The following is a 15418-nucleotide window of genomic DNA, read 5'->3' on the forward strand; positions in this document are numbered from 1 at the left end:
AGGAAGGACTCATCCTCTGGAACAAGTGCTGCTGCCCTTACAGGAGAAAGTCTAGAGGAAGGGAGCTCATCCTCTGGAACAGTGCTGCTGCCCTTACAGAGAAGTCTAGAGGAGGGACTCATCCTCTGGAACAAGTGCTGCTGCCCTTACAGGGAGAAGTCTAGAGGAAGGACTCATCCTCTGGAACAAGTGCTGCTGCCCTTACAGGAGAAGTCTAGAGGAAGGGACTCATCCTCTGGAACAAGTGCTGCTGCCCTTACAGGAGAAGTCTAGAGGAAGGGACTCATCCTCTGGAACAAGTGCTGCTGCCCTTACAGGAGAAGTCTAGAGGAAGGGACTCATCCTCTGGAACAAGTGCTGCTGCCCTTACAGGAGAAGTCTAGAGGAAGGGACTCATCCTCTGGAACAAGTGCTGCTGCCCTTACAGGAGAAGTCTAGAGGAAGGGACTCATCCTCTGGAACAAGTGCTGCTGCCCTTACAGGAGAAGTCTAGAGGAAGGGACTCATCTCTGGAACAAGTGCTGCTGCCCTTACAGGAGAAGTCTAGAGGAAGGGACTCATCCTCTGGAACAAGTGCTGCTGCCCTTACAGGAGAAGTCTAGAGGAAGGGACTCATCCTCTGGAACAAGTGCTGCTGCCCTTACAGGAGAAGTCTAGAGGAAGGGACTCATCCTCTGGAACAAGTGCTGCTGCCCTTACAGGAGAAGTCTAGAGGAAGGGACTCATCCTCTGGAACAAGTGCTGCTGCCCTTACAGGAGAAGTCTAGAGGAAGGGACTCATCCTCTGGAACAAGTGCTGCTGCCCTTACAGGAGAAGTCTAGAGGAAGGGACTCATCCTCTGGAACAAGTGCTGCTGCCCTTACAGGAGAAGTCTAGAGGAAGGGACTCATCCTCTGGAACAAGTGCTGCTGCCCTTACAGGAGAAGTCTAGAGGAAGGGGACTCATCCTCTGGAACAAGTGCTGCTGCCCTTACAGGAGAAGTCTAGAGGAAGGGACTCATCCTCTGGAACAAGTGCTGCTGCCCTTACAGGAGAAGTCTAGAGGAAGGGACTCATCCTCTGGAACAAGTGCTGCTGCCCTTACAGGAGAAGTCTAGAGGAAGGGACTCATCCTCTGGAACAAGTGCTGCTGCCCTTACAGGAGAAGTCTAGAGGAAGGGACTCATCCTCTGGAACAAGTGCTGCTGCCCTTACAGGAGAAGTCTAGAGGAAGGGACTCATCCTCTGGAACAAGTGCTGCTGCCCTTACAGGAGAAGTCTAGAGGAAGGGACTCATCCTCTGGAACAAGTGCTGCTGCCCTTACAGGAGAAGTCTAGAGGAAGGGACTCATCCTCTGGAACAAGTGCTGCTGCCCTTACAGGAGAAGTCTAGAGGAAGGGACTCATCCTCTGGAACAAGTGCTGCTGCCCTTACAGGAGAAGTCTAGAGGAAGGGACTCATCCTCTGGAACAAGTGCTGCTGCCCTTACAAAGAGAAGTCTAGAGGAAGGGGCTCATCCTCTGGAACAAGTGCTGCTGCCCTTACAAGAGAAGTCTAGAGGAAGGGGCTCATCCTCTGGAACAAGTGCTGCTGCCCTTACAGGAGAAGTCTAGAGGAAGGGACTCATCCTCTGGAACAAGTGCTGCTGCCCTTACAGGAGAAGTCTAGAGGAAGGGACTCATCCTCTGGAACAAGTGCTGCTGCCCTTACAGGAGAAAGTCTAGAGGAAGGGACTCATCCTCTGGAACAAGTGCTGCTGCCCTTACAGGAGAAGTCTAGAGGAAGGGGACTCATCCTCTGGAACAAGTGCTGCTGCCCTTACAAGGAAGTCTAGAGGAAGGGGCTCATCCTCTGGAACAAGTGCTGCTGCCCTTACAGGAGAAGTCTAGAGGAAGGGGCTCATCCTCTGGAACAAGTGCTGCTGCCCTTACAGGAGAAGTCTAGAGGAAGGGGCTCATCCTCTGGAACAAGTGCTGCTGCCCTTACAGGAGAAGTCTAGAGGAAGGGACTCATCCTCTGGAACAAGTGCTGCTGCCCTTACAGGAGAAGTCTAGAGGAAGGGCTCATCCTCTGGAACAAGTGCTGCTGCCCTTACAGGAGAAGTCTAGAGGAAGGGGCTCATCCTCTGGAACAAGTGCTGCTGCCCTTACAGGAGAAGTCTAGAGGATGGGGCTCATCCTCTGGAACAAGTGCTGCTGCCCTTACAGGAGAAGTCTAGAGGAAGGGGCTCATCCTCTGGAACAAGTGCTGCTGCCCTTACAGGAGAAGTCTAGAGGAAGGGGCTCATCCTCTGGAACAAGTGCTGCTGCCCTTACAGGAGAAGTCTAGAGGAAGGGGCTCATCCTCTGGAACAAGTGCTGCTGCCCTTACAGGAGAAGTCTAGAGGAAGGGGCTCATCCTCTGGAACAAGTGCTGCTGCCCTTACAGGAGAAGTCTAGAGGAAGGGGACTCATCCTCTGGAACAAGTGCTGCTGCCCTTACAGGAGAAGTCTAGAGGAAGGGACTCATCCTCTGGAACAAGTGCTGCTGCCCTTACAGGAGAAAGTCTAGAGGAAGGGACTCATCCTCTGGAACAAGTGCTGCTGCCCTTACAGGAGAAGTCTAGAGGAAGGGGACTCATCCTCTGGAACAAGTGCTGCTGCCCTTACAGGAGAAGTCTAGAGGAAGGGGCTCATCCTCTGGAACAAGTGCTGCTGCCCTTACAGGAGAAGTCTAGAGGAAGGGACTCATCCTCTGGAACAAGTGCTGCTGCCCTTACAGGAGAAGTCTAGAGGAAGGGACTCATCCTCTGGAACAAGTGCTGCTGCCCTTACAGGAGAAGTCTAGAGGAAGGGACTCATCCTCTGGAACAAGTGCTGCTGCCCTTACAGGAGAAGTCTAGAGGAAGGGGCTCATCCTCTGGAACAAGTGCTGCTGCCCTTACAGGAGAAGTCTAGAGGAAGGACTCATCCTCTGGAACAAGTGCTGCTGCCCTTACAGGAGAAGTCTAGAGGAAGGGGCTCATCCTCTGGAACAAGTGCTGCTGCCCTTACAGGAGAAGTCTAGAGGAAGGGGCTCATCCTCTGGAACAAGTGCTGCTGCCCTTACAGGAGAAGTCTAGAGGAAGGGACTCATCTCTGGAACAAGTGCTGCTGCCCTTACAGGAGAAGTCTAGAGGAAGGGACTCATCCTCTGGAACAAGTGCTGCTGCCCTTACAGGAGAAGTCTAGAGGAAGGGGCTCATCCTCTGGAACAAGTGCTGCTGCCCTTACAGGAGAAGTCTAGAGGAAGGGGCTCATCCTCTGGAACAAGTGCTGCTGCCCTTACAGGAGAAGTCTAGAGGAAGGGGCTCATCCTCTGGAACAAGTGCTGCTGCCCTTACAGGAGAAGTCTAGAGGAAGGGGAAGGGCTCATCCTCTGGAACAAGTGCTGCTGCCCTTACAGGAGAAGTCTAGAGGAAGGGGCTCATCCTCTGGAACAAGTGCTGCTGCCCTTACAGGAGAAGTCTAGAGGAAGGGGCTCATCCTCTGGAACAAGTGCTGCTGCCCTTACAGGAGAAGTCTAGAGGAAGGGGCTCATCCTCTGGAACAAGTGCTGCTGCCCTTACAGGAGAAGTCTAGAGGAAGGGGCTCATCCTCTGGAACAAGTGCTGCTGCCCTTACAGGAGAAGTCTAGAGGAAGGGGCTCATCCTCTGGAACAAGTGCTGCTGCCCGTACAGGAGAAGTCTAGAGGAAGGGACTCATCCTCTGGAACAAGTGCTGCTGCCCTTACAGGAGAAGTCTAGAGGAAGGGGCTCATCCTCTGGAACAAGTGCTGCTGCCCTTACAAGAGAAGTCTAGAGGAAGGGGCTCATCCTCTGGAACAAGTGCTGCTGCCCTTACAAGAGAAGTCTAGAGGAAGGGCTCATCCCTCTGGAACAAGTGCTGCTGCCCTTACAAAGAAAAGTCTAGAGGAAGGGGCTCATCCTCTGGAACAAGTGCTGCTGCCCTTACAAGAAAAGTCTAGAGGAAGGGGCTCATCCTCTGGAACAAGTGCTGCTGCCCTTACAAGAGAAGTCTAGAGGAAGGGGCTCATCCTCTGGAACAAGTGCTGCTGCCCTTACAAGAGAAGTCTAGAGGAAGGGGCTCATCCTCTGGAACAAGTGCTGCTGCCCTTACAAGAGAAGTCTAGAGGAAGGGGCTCATCCTCTGGAACAAGTGCTGCTGCCTTACAAGAGAAGTCTAGAGGAAGGGGCTCATCCTCTGGAACAAGTGCTGCTGCCCTTACAGGAGAAGTCTAGAGGAAGGGGCTCATCCTCTGGAACAAGTGCTGCTGCCCTTACAGAGAAGTCTAGAGGAAGGGGCTCATCCTCTGGAACAAGTGCTGCTGCCCTTACAGGAGAAGTCTAGAGGAAGGGGCTCATCCTCTGGAACAAGTGCTGCTGCCCTTACAGGAGAAGTCTAGAGGAAGGGGCTCATCCTCTGGAACAAGTGCTGCTGCCCTTACAGGAGAAGTCTAGAGGAAGGGGCTCATCTCCTGGAACAAGTGCTGCTGCCCTTACAGGAGAAGTCTAGAGGAAGGGGCTCATCCTCTGGAACAAGTGCTGCTGCCCTTACAGGAGAAGTCTAGAGGAAGGGGCTCATCCTCTGGAACAAGTGCTGCTGCCCTTACAGGAGAAGTCTAGAGGAAGGGGCTCATCCTCTGGAACAAGTGCTGCTGCCCTTACAGGAGAAGTCTAGAGGAAGGGGCTCATCCTCTGGAACAAGTGCTGCTGCCCTTACAGGAGAAGTCTAGAGGAAGGGGCTCATCCTCTGGAACAAGAGCTGCTGCCCTTACAGGAGAAGTCTAGAGGAAGGGGCTCATCCTCTGGAACAAGTGCTGCTGCCCTTACAGGAGAAGTCTAGAGGAAGGGCTCATCCTCTGGAACAAGTGCTGCTGCCCTTACAGGAGAAGTCTAGAGGAAGGGGCTCATCCTCTGGAACAAGTGCTGCTGCCCTTACAGGAGAAGTCTAGAGGAAGGGGCTCATCCTCTGGAACAAGTGCTGCTGCCCTTACAGGAGAAGTCTAGAGGAAGGGGCTCATCCCCTGGAACAAGTGCTGCTGCCCTTACAGGAGAAGTCTAGAGGAAGGGGCTCATCCCCTGGAACAAGTGCTGCTGCCCTTACAGGAGAAGTCTAGAGGAAGGGGCTCATCCCCTGGAACAAGTGCTGCTGCCCTTACAGGAGAAGTCTAGAGGAAGGGGCTCATCCTCTGGAAGAAGTGCTGCTGCCCTTACAGGAGAAGTCTAGAGGAAGGGGCTCATCCTCTGGAACAAGTGCTGCTGCCCTTACAAGAGAAGTCTAGAGGAAGGGGCTCATCCTCTGGAACAAGTGCTGCTGCCCTTACAGGAGAAGTCTAGAGGAAGGGGCTCATCCTCTGGAACAAGTGCTGCTGCCCTTACAGGAGAAGTCTAGAGGAAGGGGCTCATCTCTGGAACAAGTGCTGCTGCCCTTACAGGAGAAGTCTAGAGGAAGGGGCTCATCCTCTGGAACAAGTGCTGCTGCCCTTACAGGAGAAGTCTAGAGGAAGGGGCTCATCCCCTGGAACAAGTGCTGCTGCCCTTACAAGAGAAGTCTAGAGGAAGGGGCTCATCCCCTGGAACAAGTGCTGCTGCCCTTACAGGAGAAGTCTAGAGGAAGGGGCTCATCCCTGGAACAAGTGCTGCTGCCCTTACAGGAGAAGTCTAGAGGAAGGGGCTCATCCTCTGGAAGAAGTGCTGCTGCCCTTACAGGAGAAGTCTAGAGGAAGGGGCTCATCCTCTGGAACAAGTGCTGCTGCCCTTACAAGAGAAGTCTAGAGGAAGGGGCTCATCCTCTGGAACAAGTGCTGCTGCCCTTACAAGAGAAGTCTAGAGGAAGGGGCTCATCCTCTGGAACAAGTGCTGCTGCCCTTACAAGAGAAGTCTAGAGGAAGGGGCTCATCCTCTGGAACAAGTGCTGCTGCCCTTACAAGAGAAGTCTAGAGGAAGGGGCTCATCCTCTGGAACAAGTGCTGCTGCCCTTACAAGAGAAGTCTAGAGGAAGGGGCTCATCCTCTGGAACAAGTGCTGCTGCCCTTACAGGAGAAGTCTAGAGGAAGGGACTCATCCTCTGGAACAAGTGCTGCTGCCCTTACAGAGAGGTCTAGAGGAAGGGGCTCATCCTCTGGAACAAGTGCTGCTGCCCTTACAAGAGAAGTCTAGAGGAAGGGGCTCATCCTCTGGAACAAGTGCTGCTGCCCTTACAGGAGAAGTCTAGAGGAAGGGGCTCATCCTCTGGAACAAGTGCTGCTGCCCTTACAGGAGAAGTCTAGAGGAAGGGGACTCATCCTCTGGAACAAGTGCTGCTGCCCTTACAGGAGAAGTCTAGAGGAAGGGGCTCATCCTCTGGAACAAGTGCTGCTGCCCTTACAGGAGAAGTCTAGAGGAAGGGGCTCATCCTCTGGAACAAGTGCTGCTGCCCTTACAAGAGAAGTCTAGAGGAAGAGGCTCATCCTCTGGAACAAGTGCTGCTGCCCTTACAAGAGAAGTCTAGAGGAAGGGGCTCATCCTATGGAACAAGTGCTGCTGCCCTTACAAGAGAAGTCTAGAGGAAGGGACTCATCCTCTGGAACAAGTGCTGCTGCCCTTACAAGAGAAGTCTAGAGGAAGGGGCTCATCCTCTGGAACAAGTGCTGCTGCCCTTACAAGAGAAGTCTAGAGGAAGGGACTCATCCTCTGGAACAAGTGCTGCTGCCCTTACAGGAGAAGTCTAGAGGAAGGGACTCATCCTCTGGAACAAGTGCTGCTGCCCTTACAGGAGAAGTCTAGAGGAAGGGGCTCATCCTCTGGAACAAGTGCTGCTGCCCTTACAAGAGAAGTCTAGAGGAAGGGACTCATCCTCTGGAACAAGTGCTGCTGCCCTTACAGGAGAAGTCTAGAGGAAGGGGACTCATCCTCTGGAACAAGTGCTGCTGCCCTTACAAGGAGAAGTCTAGAGGAAGGGACTCATCCTCTGGAACAAGTGCTGCTGCCCTTACAAGAGAAGTCTAGAGGAAGGGACTCATCCTCTGGAACAAGTGCTGCTGCCCTTACAAGAGAAGTCTAGAGGAAGGGACTCATCCCCTGGAACAAGTGCTGCTGCCCTTACAAGAGAAGTCTAGAGGAAGGGACTCATCCCCTGGAACAAGTGCTGCTGCCCTTACAAGAGAAGTCTAGAGGAAGGGACTCATCCTCTGGAACAAGTGCTGCTGCCCTTACAGGAGAAGTCTAGAGGAAGGGGCTCATCCTCTGGAACAAGTGCTGCTGCCCTTACAGGAGAAGTCTAGAGGAAGGGACTCATCCTCTGGAACAAGTGCTGCTGCCCTTACAGGAGAAGTCTAGAGGAAGGGACTCATCCTCTGGAACAAGTGCTGCTGCCCTTACAGGAGAAGTCTAGAGGAAGGGGCTCATCCTCTGGAACAAGTGCTGCTGCCCTTACAGGAGAAGTCTAGAGGAAGGGACTCATCCTCTGGAACAAGTGCTGCTGCCCTTACAAGAGAAGTCTAGAGGAAGGGACTCATCCTCTGGAACAAGTGCTGCTGCCCTTACAAGAGAAGTCTAGAGGAAGGGGCTCATCCTCTGGAACAAGTGCTGCTGCCCTTACAAGAGAAGTCTAGAGGAAGGGGCTCATCCTCTGGAACAAGTGCTGCTGCCCTTACAAGAGAAGTCTAGAGGAAGGGGCTCATCCTCTGGAACAAGTGCTGCTGCCCTTACAGGAGAAGTCTAGAGGAAGGGGCTCATCCTCTGGAACAAGTGCTGCTGCCCTTACAGGAGAAGTCTAGAGGAAGGGGCTCATCCTCTGGAACAAGTGCTGCTGCCCTTACAGGAGAAGTCTAGAGGAAGGGACTCATCCTCTGGAACAAGTGCTGCTGCCCTTACAGGAGAAGTCTAGAGGAAGGGGACTCATCCTCTGGAACAAGTGCTGCTGCCCTTACAGGAGAAGTCTAGAGGAAGGGACTCATCCTCTGGAACAAGTGCTGCTGCCCTTACAGGAGAAGTCTAGAGGAAGGGACTCATCCTCTGGAACAAGTGCTGCTGCCCTTACAGGAGAAGTCTAGAGGAAGGGACTCATCCTCTGGAACAAGTGCTGCTGCCCTTACAGGAGAAGTCTAGAGGAAGGGACTCATCCTCTGGAACAAGTGCTGCTGCCCTTACAGGAGAAGTCTAGAGGAAGGGACTCATCCTCTGGAACAAGTGCTGCTGCCCTTACAGGAGAAGTCTAGAGGAAGGGACTCATCCTCTGGAACAAGTGCTGCTGCCCTTACAGGAGAAGTCTAGAGGAAGGGGCTCATCCTCTGGAACAAGTGCTGCTGCCCTTACAAGAGAAGTCTAGAGGAAGGGGCTCATCCTCTGGAACAAGTGCTGCTGCCCTTACAAGAGAAGTCTAGAGGAAGGGGCTCATCCTCTGGAACAAGTGCTGCTGCCCTTACAAGAGAAGTCTAGAGGAAGGGGCTCATCCTCTGGAACAAGTGCTGCTGCCCTTACAGGAGAAGTCTAGAGGAAGGGACTCATCCTCTGGAACAAGTGCTGCTGCCCTTACAGGAGAAGTCTAGAGGAAGGGACTCATCCTCTGGAACAAGTGCTGCTGCCCTTACAGGAGAAGTCTAGGGGAAGGGACTCATCCTCTGGAACAAGTGCTGCTGCCCTTACAGGAGAAGTCTAGGGGAAGGGACTCATCCTCTGGAACAAGTGCTGCTGCCCTTACAAGAGAAGTCTAGAGGAAGGGACTCATCCTCTGGAAGAAGTGCTGCTGCCCTTACAGGAGAAGTCTAGAGGAAGGGGCTCATCCTCTGGAAGAAGTGCTGCTGCCCTTACAGGAGAAGTCTAGAGGAAGGGCTCATCCTCTGGAACAAGTGCTGCTGCCCTTACAGGAGAAGTCTAGAGGAAGGGGCTCATCCTCTGGAACAAGTGCTGCTGCCCTTACAGGAGAAGTCTAGAGGAAGGGGCTCATCCTCTGGAACAAGTGCTGCTGCCCTTACAGGAGAAGTCTAGAGGAAGGGGCTCATCCTCTGGAACAAGTGCTGCTGCCCTTACAAGAGAAGTCTAGAGGAAGGGGCTCATCCTCTGGAACAAGTGCTGCTGCCCTTACAAGAGACGTCTAGAGGAAGGGGCTCATCCTCTGGAACAAGTGCTGCTGCCCTTACAAGAGAAGTCTAGAGGAAGGGGCTCATCCTCTGGAACAAGTGCTGCTGCCCTTACAAGAGAAGTCTAGAGGAAGGGGCTCATCCTCTGGAACAAGTGCTGCTGCCCTTACAAGAGAAGTCTAGAGGAAGGGGCTCATCCTCTGGAACAAGTGCTGCTGCCCTTACAAGAGAAGTCTAGAGGAAGGGGCTCATCCTCTGGAACAAGTGCTGCTGCCCTTACAGGAGAAGTCTAGAGGAAGGGACTCATCCTCTGGAAGAAGTGCTGCTGCCCTTACAGGGAGAAGTCTAGAGGAAGGGGCTCATCCTCTGGAAGAAGTGCTGCTGCCCTTACAGGAGAAGTCTAGAGGAAGGGGCTCATCCTCTGGAACAAGTGCTGCTGCCCTTACAGGAGAAGTCTAGAGGAAGGGGCTCATCCTCTGGAACAAGTGCTGCTGCCCTTACAGGAGAAGTCTAGAGGAAGGGGCTCATCCTCTGGAACAAGTGCTGCTGCCCTTACAGGAGAAGTCTAGAGGAAGGGGCTCATCCTCTGGAACAAGTGCTGCTGCCCTTACAAGAGAAGTCTAGAGGAAGGGGCTCATCCTCTGGAACAAGTGCTGCTGCCCTTACAAGAGACGTCTAGAGGAAGGGGCTCATCCTCTGGAACAAGTGCTGCTGCCCTTACAAGAGAAGTCTAGAGGAAGGGGCTCATCCTCTGGAACAAGTGCTGCTGCCCTTACAAGAGAAGTCTAGAGGAAGGGGCTCATCCTCTGGAACAAGTGCTGCTGCCCTTACAAGAGAAGTCTAGAGGAAGGGGCTCATCCTCTGGAACAAGTGCTGCTGCCCTTACAAGAGAAGTCTAGAGGAAGGGGCTCATCCTCTGGAACAAGTGCTGCTGCCCTTACAAGAGAAGTCTAGAGGAAGGGGCTCATCCTCTGGAACAGTGCTGCTGCCCTTACAAGAGAAGTCTAGAGGAAGGGGCTCATCCTCTGGAACAAGTGCTGCTGCCCTTACAGGAGAAGTCTAGAGGAAGGGGCTCATCCTCTGGAACAAGTGCTGCTGCCCTTACAGGAGAAGTCTAGAGGAAGGGGCTCATCCTCTGGAACAAGTGCTGCTGCCCTTACAGGAGAAGTCTAGAGGAAGGGGCTCATCCTCTGGAACAAGTGCTGCTGCCCTTACAGGAGAAGTCTAGAGGAAGGGGCTCATCCTCTGGAACAAGTGCTGCTGCCCTTACAGGAGAAGTCTAGAGGAAGGGGCTCATCCTCTGGAACAAGTGCTGCTGCCCTTACAGGAGAAGTCTAGAGGAAGGGGCTCATCCTCTGGAACAAGTGCTGCTGCCCTTACAGGAGAAGTCTAGAGGAAGGGGCTCATCCTCTGGAACAAGTGCTGCTGCCCTTACAGGAGAAGTCTAGAGGAAGGGGCTCATCCTCTGGAACAAGTGCTGCTGCCCTTACAGGAGAAGTCTAGAGGAAGGGGCTCATCCTCTGGAACAAGTGCTGCTGCCCTTACAGGAGAAGTCTAGAGGAAGGGGCTCATCCTCTGGAACAAGAGCTGCTGCCCTTACAGGAGAAGTCTAGAGGAAGGGGCTCATCCTCTGGAACAAGTGCTGCTGCCCTTACAAGAGAAGTCTAGAGGAAGGGGCTCATCCTCTGGAACAAGTGCTGCTGCCCTTACAGGAGAAGTCTAGAGGAAGGGGCTCATCCTCTGGAACAAGTGCTGCTGCCCTTACAGGAGAAGTCTAGAGGAAGGGGCTCATCCTCTGGAACAAGTGCTGCTGCCCTTACAGGAGAAGTCTAGAGGAAGGGGCTCATCCCCTGGAACAAGTGCTGCTGCCCTTACAAGAGAAGTCTAGAGGAAGGGACTCATCCTCTGGAACAAGTGCTGCTGCCCTTACAAGAGAAGTCTAGAGGAAGGGGCTCATCCTCTGGAACAAGTGCTGCTGCCCTTACAAGAGAAGTCTAGAGGAAGGGACTCATCCTCTGGAACAAGTGCTGCTGCCCTTACAAGAGAAGTCTAGAGGAAGGGACTCATCCTCTGGAACAAGTGCTGCTGCCCTTACAGGAGAAGTCTAGAGGAAGGGACTCATCCTCTGGAACAAGTGCTGCTGCCCTTACAGGAGAAGTCTAGAGGAAGGGACTCATCCTCTGGAACAAGTGCTGCTGCCCTTACAGGAGAAGTCTAGAGGAAGGGACTCATCCTCTGGAACAAGTGCTGCTGCCCTTACAGGAGAATTCTAGAGGAAGGGGCTCATCCTGCAAAGCAAAGATCTTCTTTTTTTTTTATCCTTGAGGAACTTTCTTTTGTTGAAGGGAAGACCAGGCTAGGGGGGCCCCCTGGGAACAGACATCTTTATCATTGAAGAACTGTTTCTTTTTCTTTTATGAACACTTTTGTAAAAAGCTTCAACGGTGAAAGATATTTTCCCTTTGCACCTTTTCGTTCATTTTATAGTGTGAGGGTCAGAATAGAACTTTGGGCCTGGGGCAGTTGATTTTGGACATACTGACACAGGCTCATCCTTAGTTTTTGTTCAGAAATTCCCTCAATAAAAGCCTTAAAGCAAAAGCATGTGTATGAGCGCGATATAAATAAATTATCAATCAAATTCAATTCAATGGACGGAACACCTATGAGTAGGCGTGAGGGCGGATAGAACGCAGCAAGGTCACCCTGTGTCTGAGTTTCATTCCTGACTCTTCACAATACCCACCACATGGGCCGAGCTCGGGGTCCTTGTGAGCCACCTTTAGTCTTCAGAACACGAGTGTCTTGCCCCGCCTTGGCTTGGGGAAATAGAGATGGGCTGGGGGAGGAGGTTAGGAACTCGTGAGGCTCCCGGAGGTGTGGGGTGTATCCTCCATATGCCGCTGCTGGTGTCGGCATCACTGAGTGGCCAGTCTTCCCCAGCCCCAGAGTCTCTTGCACCCTGTTTCCCAGCACATGGTAGTGTGGGTATTACACAGCCTTGCCTCAGCCCTCTGCATGCCCACAGGGCACATGCACTGCATTCTGGGCTTAACCTTTCCTAGACCCACTGCAGTGCCCAAATGCAGCACGACTAGGAAGATTTTGTATTTACTTGTATTTATTACATTTTATATAGCGCTTTAAGCCAAAGCGCTTTACATAATACAACTTGAATACATTAGAAGCAATAAAATACAAGTCATGAGCAAAATAACCAAGAACAGTATGCAGAACAATTTGCCGAGATCATTAGATTAAAAACCTGGGTAGAGGAGAAGCAGGGGAGGAAGTAGTAGAGAGCAGTGAGGAAGGAGATTGAAGAAGGTGGGATTTTAAGGAGGAACGGGAAGAAGAGTATGAGGAGATGTGTAGTGGGGAAGGTGCTGGAAGGATCGGAAGCGGGAAGGGGCACAAGGTGCAGGTGGGAGGGGCGAGAGGGAGAGTAGAAAGAGAGGAGGGGGGAAAGGTAGGGAGGGGCAAGATCATGAAAAGATTCATAGACAAGACAGAGGGAGTTGAATTTGAGTTGAGAGTGAAAGGAAAGCCAATCAAGTGAGGAAAGCCAAGAGGAGATGGAGTCAAGAGGAGAGAGGGAGCAGAGAGTGCGGGTTGCAGAATGGGAGAGGGATTTGAGGGGGGCAAGATGAGAGGCAGGAAGGCCAAAGAGGACAGCTGAGCAGTAGAAGAGACGAGAAAAAATAAGGGAAGAAATTAAGAGTTTGGTGGCGTGGAAAGTGAGAGAGGATCGGATTTTGCAAACATTGAAGAGATGGTAGCGGCAAGCATGGGAGGTAAGAGAGATATGGAGAGTAAAGGAGAGGTTAGAGTCAAAGTGGAGGCCGAGATTGCGGGCAGAGGCACAGATGGGGAGATGAGCAGGGGGAAAGAGGATGGAAGGAGGGTGTCAGGGGGGAAAGAGTGTTGGCAGGAAGGGATAAAACTTCAGTTTTGTCAGTGTTTAGGGTGATATGCCATAACTATACCTGCAGTGCAGTGATGCCAGGCCCGGTCTACAGATTTCCAGCACGGCGGTCAATCCCAGGACCTATGTTACCCACTCTAATGGAAGCTGCCCAGGGCTATACCTTCTTTTCAACCACAGTACACTATGCACAGGCCGGCTTTGCGTCTACTGAACAGTGCAGTCACAGCACAACCATGTACAAGCATCTATAATCACAGTGTAGTGTAGGACAGTGCAACCACTGCCAGCCTGTCCCAATACTCAAATCATAGTGTGGACAGGCCGAGTGCAGCACTATGTCTATGCCCGCCGTGAAGCACGGTGAAAGCCAGGCTCACTGTACACCCTACGCGCAGCATTCGTTGTCACAAGCAGCCTCCCAACCCCTGGTGGTAAGACCCATGTCTTACCGTGTTGAAAGATGGTGTCCCAAGCGTTGACATGCTCGGTCCACAGCTTGCTGTTCAGCCGCTGGAGGAGTGCAGGGGGCATAAAGAGGAGTGGCAGGGTGGTCCTTAGCATGGTCTGCACGGCCGTGATGAAGCGTAGGGACTCTAGGTTTGGGTTCTCTTCTAGGAGTCCCAGGCGATCCCCATACAGCACATAACTGCTTGCTAGTTCAAAGATAAGAACAGGGAATAAGCCACAAGACCATCTATGCAGACATTGTGGTGAGTACATATCCATAGCCATTATGCCCAATGGCCATCCACACATGGATCTGCCCATCCACCATCCATCCATCCATCCATCCATCCATCCATCCATCCATCCATCCATCCATCCATCCAAGCACCTGAAGCTCCTAGCCACTCATGCACACACTTGTCACCCTTATATCAGCCCAATCAAAGTCCTCCATCCCGTCAATCACCAACACATCCCGCCTCCGCACACTTACATTCAAGGGTGAAACGGAAGAGGTCAGAGTAGAGGTCGACTGTCAGGGTGCCCCGTGTGTTCTTGTTCACCTTCCTCTGCAAGCAGGTCACAAAGTCGTGGGCCACCTCGTCAAGAAAGGGCAGGAACTTCTTGACGCCCACCATGGCCATCACCTCTTTGTTCAGGACTAGGCGGTCAGAGCGCCAGTCCTCGCCATTCCTGCATATGATGGGAGAGGCGGTGTTAGGTGCACAGTGGGCTGAAGGGATGGAGAAGGCATCAATGTAGTCTTCTCTAGAGTTCTGTGTCAATCAAGCATTGGAGGCCACAGTTGGAGTATTGGGTCCAATTCCGAAGTGCACATCTGGATGTCTGGAGCTCCCATCACCCCCATGGAGGACCATTGTGAGTATATTGCTGGAGGCCTGATAGATAACTTTGCACCCAGGACTGCTAGGGAACCTCTTCTGTGTTGCACACTGGGCTTGAGTTCTCTAAGAGATTTTCCTGGAGGCAGAGAGTGAGGAATTGCTGTACGTCTATGACCGATCGCAGCTGACATTCTGCTGGTGTTATTGGAACTACTGAGGTCTTTGCTGCATCACGGCCTCATTTACTGATGCCTCACAATAATAGTGAAATACACTACCCTACCCCTCACTGCCCACTCCTAGTGCCCAGCCACCTAGACCTGTAGCTGGGGTGATAGCCAAAGCACTGCAATCAGAGCAGCTGCTAAAGGTCTCGCACCTGTAGATGCCACTGATCGCCAGGCAATCTAATGACACTAGACATACAGTCTCATTTTGGTTTTAAGTGCAGTGGTAACATGTGCAAAATAATGTCCCTCAATGAGCAAAGCTACCACTTTTTACCTGCTAAGTTTGGTCCAGTCGATCCTCCAACCAACTGCGGGCCTCTGCGACAGGGAGATGTTACCACTGATCTCCAGAATTACTTGTGTCGACCGTGGATTTTATAATGATTCCTAGAAACAGATGTCCACCCACCACTTAATGACCAGCTCCTTACCAAACTCTGGTGCATTGATCCATTAATGCAGTGCAGTCATTCTAGTGGTCCTTGCAAACATCCTAATATGTGTCAAAGCCCAGGTCGCCATAGCCCGAATTACCCCAGAACCAAATCGTACAACAAAATCCATACGGCCTAACATGTATCTCACATCAGGCATGCAGACAAGCAACTGAGTAGGTATGAGTGTATGCAGACTGGCAAAGCCTCACCGGATGGTACGGGGGACAACATCAGGCATGCAGACAAGCGACTGAGACAAAGTAGGTATGAGCGTATGCAGACTGGCAAAGCCTCACCTGATGGTACGGGGGACAACATCAGGCATGCAGACAAGCAACTGAGACAAAGTAGGTATGAGTGTATGCAGACTGGCAAAGCCTCACCTGATGGTGCGGGGGACAACATCAGGCATGCAGACAAGCAACTGAGACAAAGTAGGTATGAGCGTATGCAGACTGGCAAAGCCTCATC

General features: G+C 52.4%; 1 protein-coding gene across 1 annotated transcript in view; it reads right to left on the minus strand.

Moving 5' to 3' along the window:
• LOC138498066 (cytochrome P450 11B, mitochondrial-like) overlaps nt 1–15418 on the minus strand; it is a 187871-nt gene that overhangs the window by 82852 nt on the left and 89601 nt on the right. The window contains exons 3-4 of the mRNA XM_069621913.1: nt 13929–14128; nt 13438–13641 (exon numbers count right to left, since the gene is read on the minus strand). Coding sequence (XP_069478014.1) covers nt 13438–13641; nt 13929–14128 — 404 coding nt within the window. The remainder of the gene's footprint in view (nt 1–13437; nt 13642–13928; nt 14129–15418) is intronic.

This window comes from Ambystoma mexicanum, chromosome 5q, assembly GCF_040938575.1.
Source record: "Ambystoma mexicanum isolate Mex_15411 chromosome 5q, UKY_AmexF1_1, whole genome shotgun sequence".
Classification (NCBI taxonomy): domain Eukaryota; kingdom Metazoa; phylum Chordata; class Amphibia; order Caudata; family Ambystomatidae; genus Ambystoma; species Ambystoma mexicanum.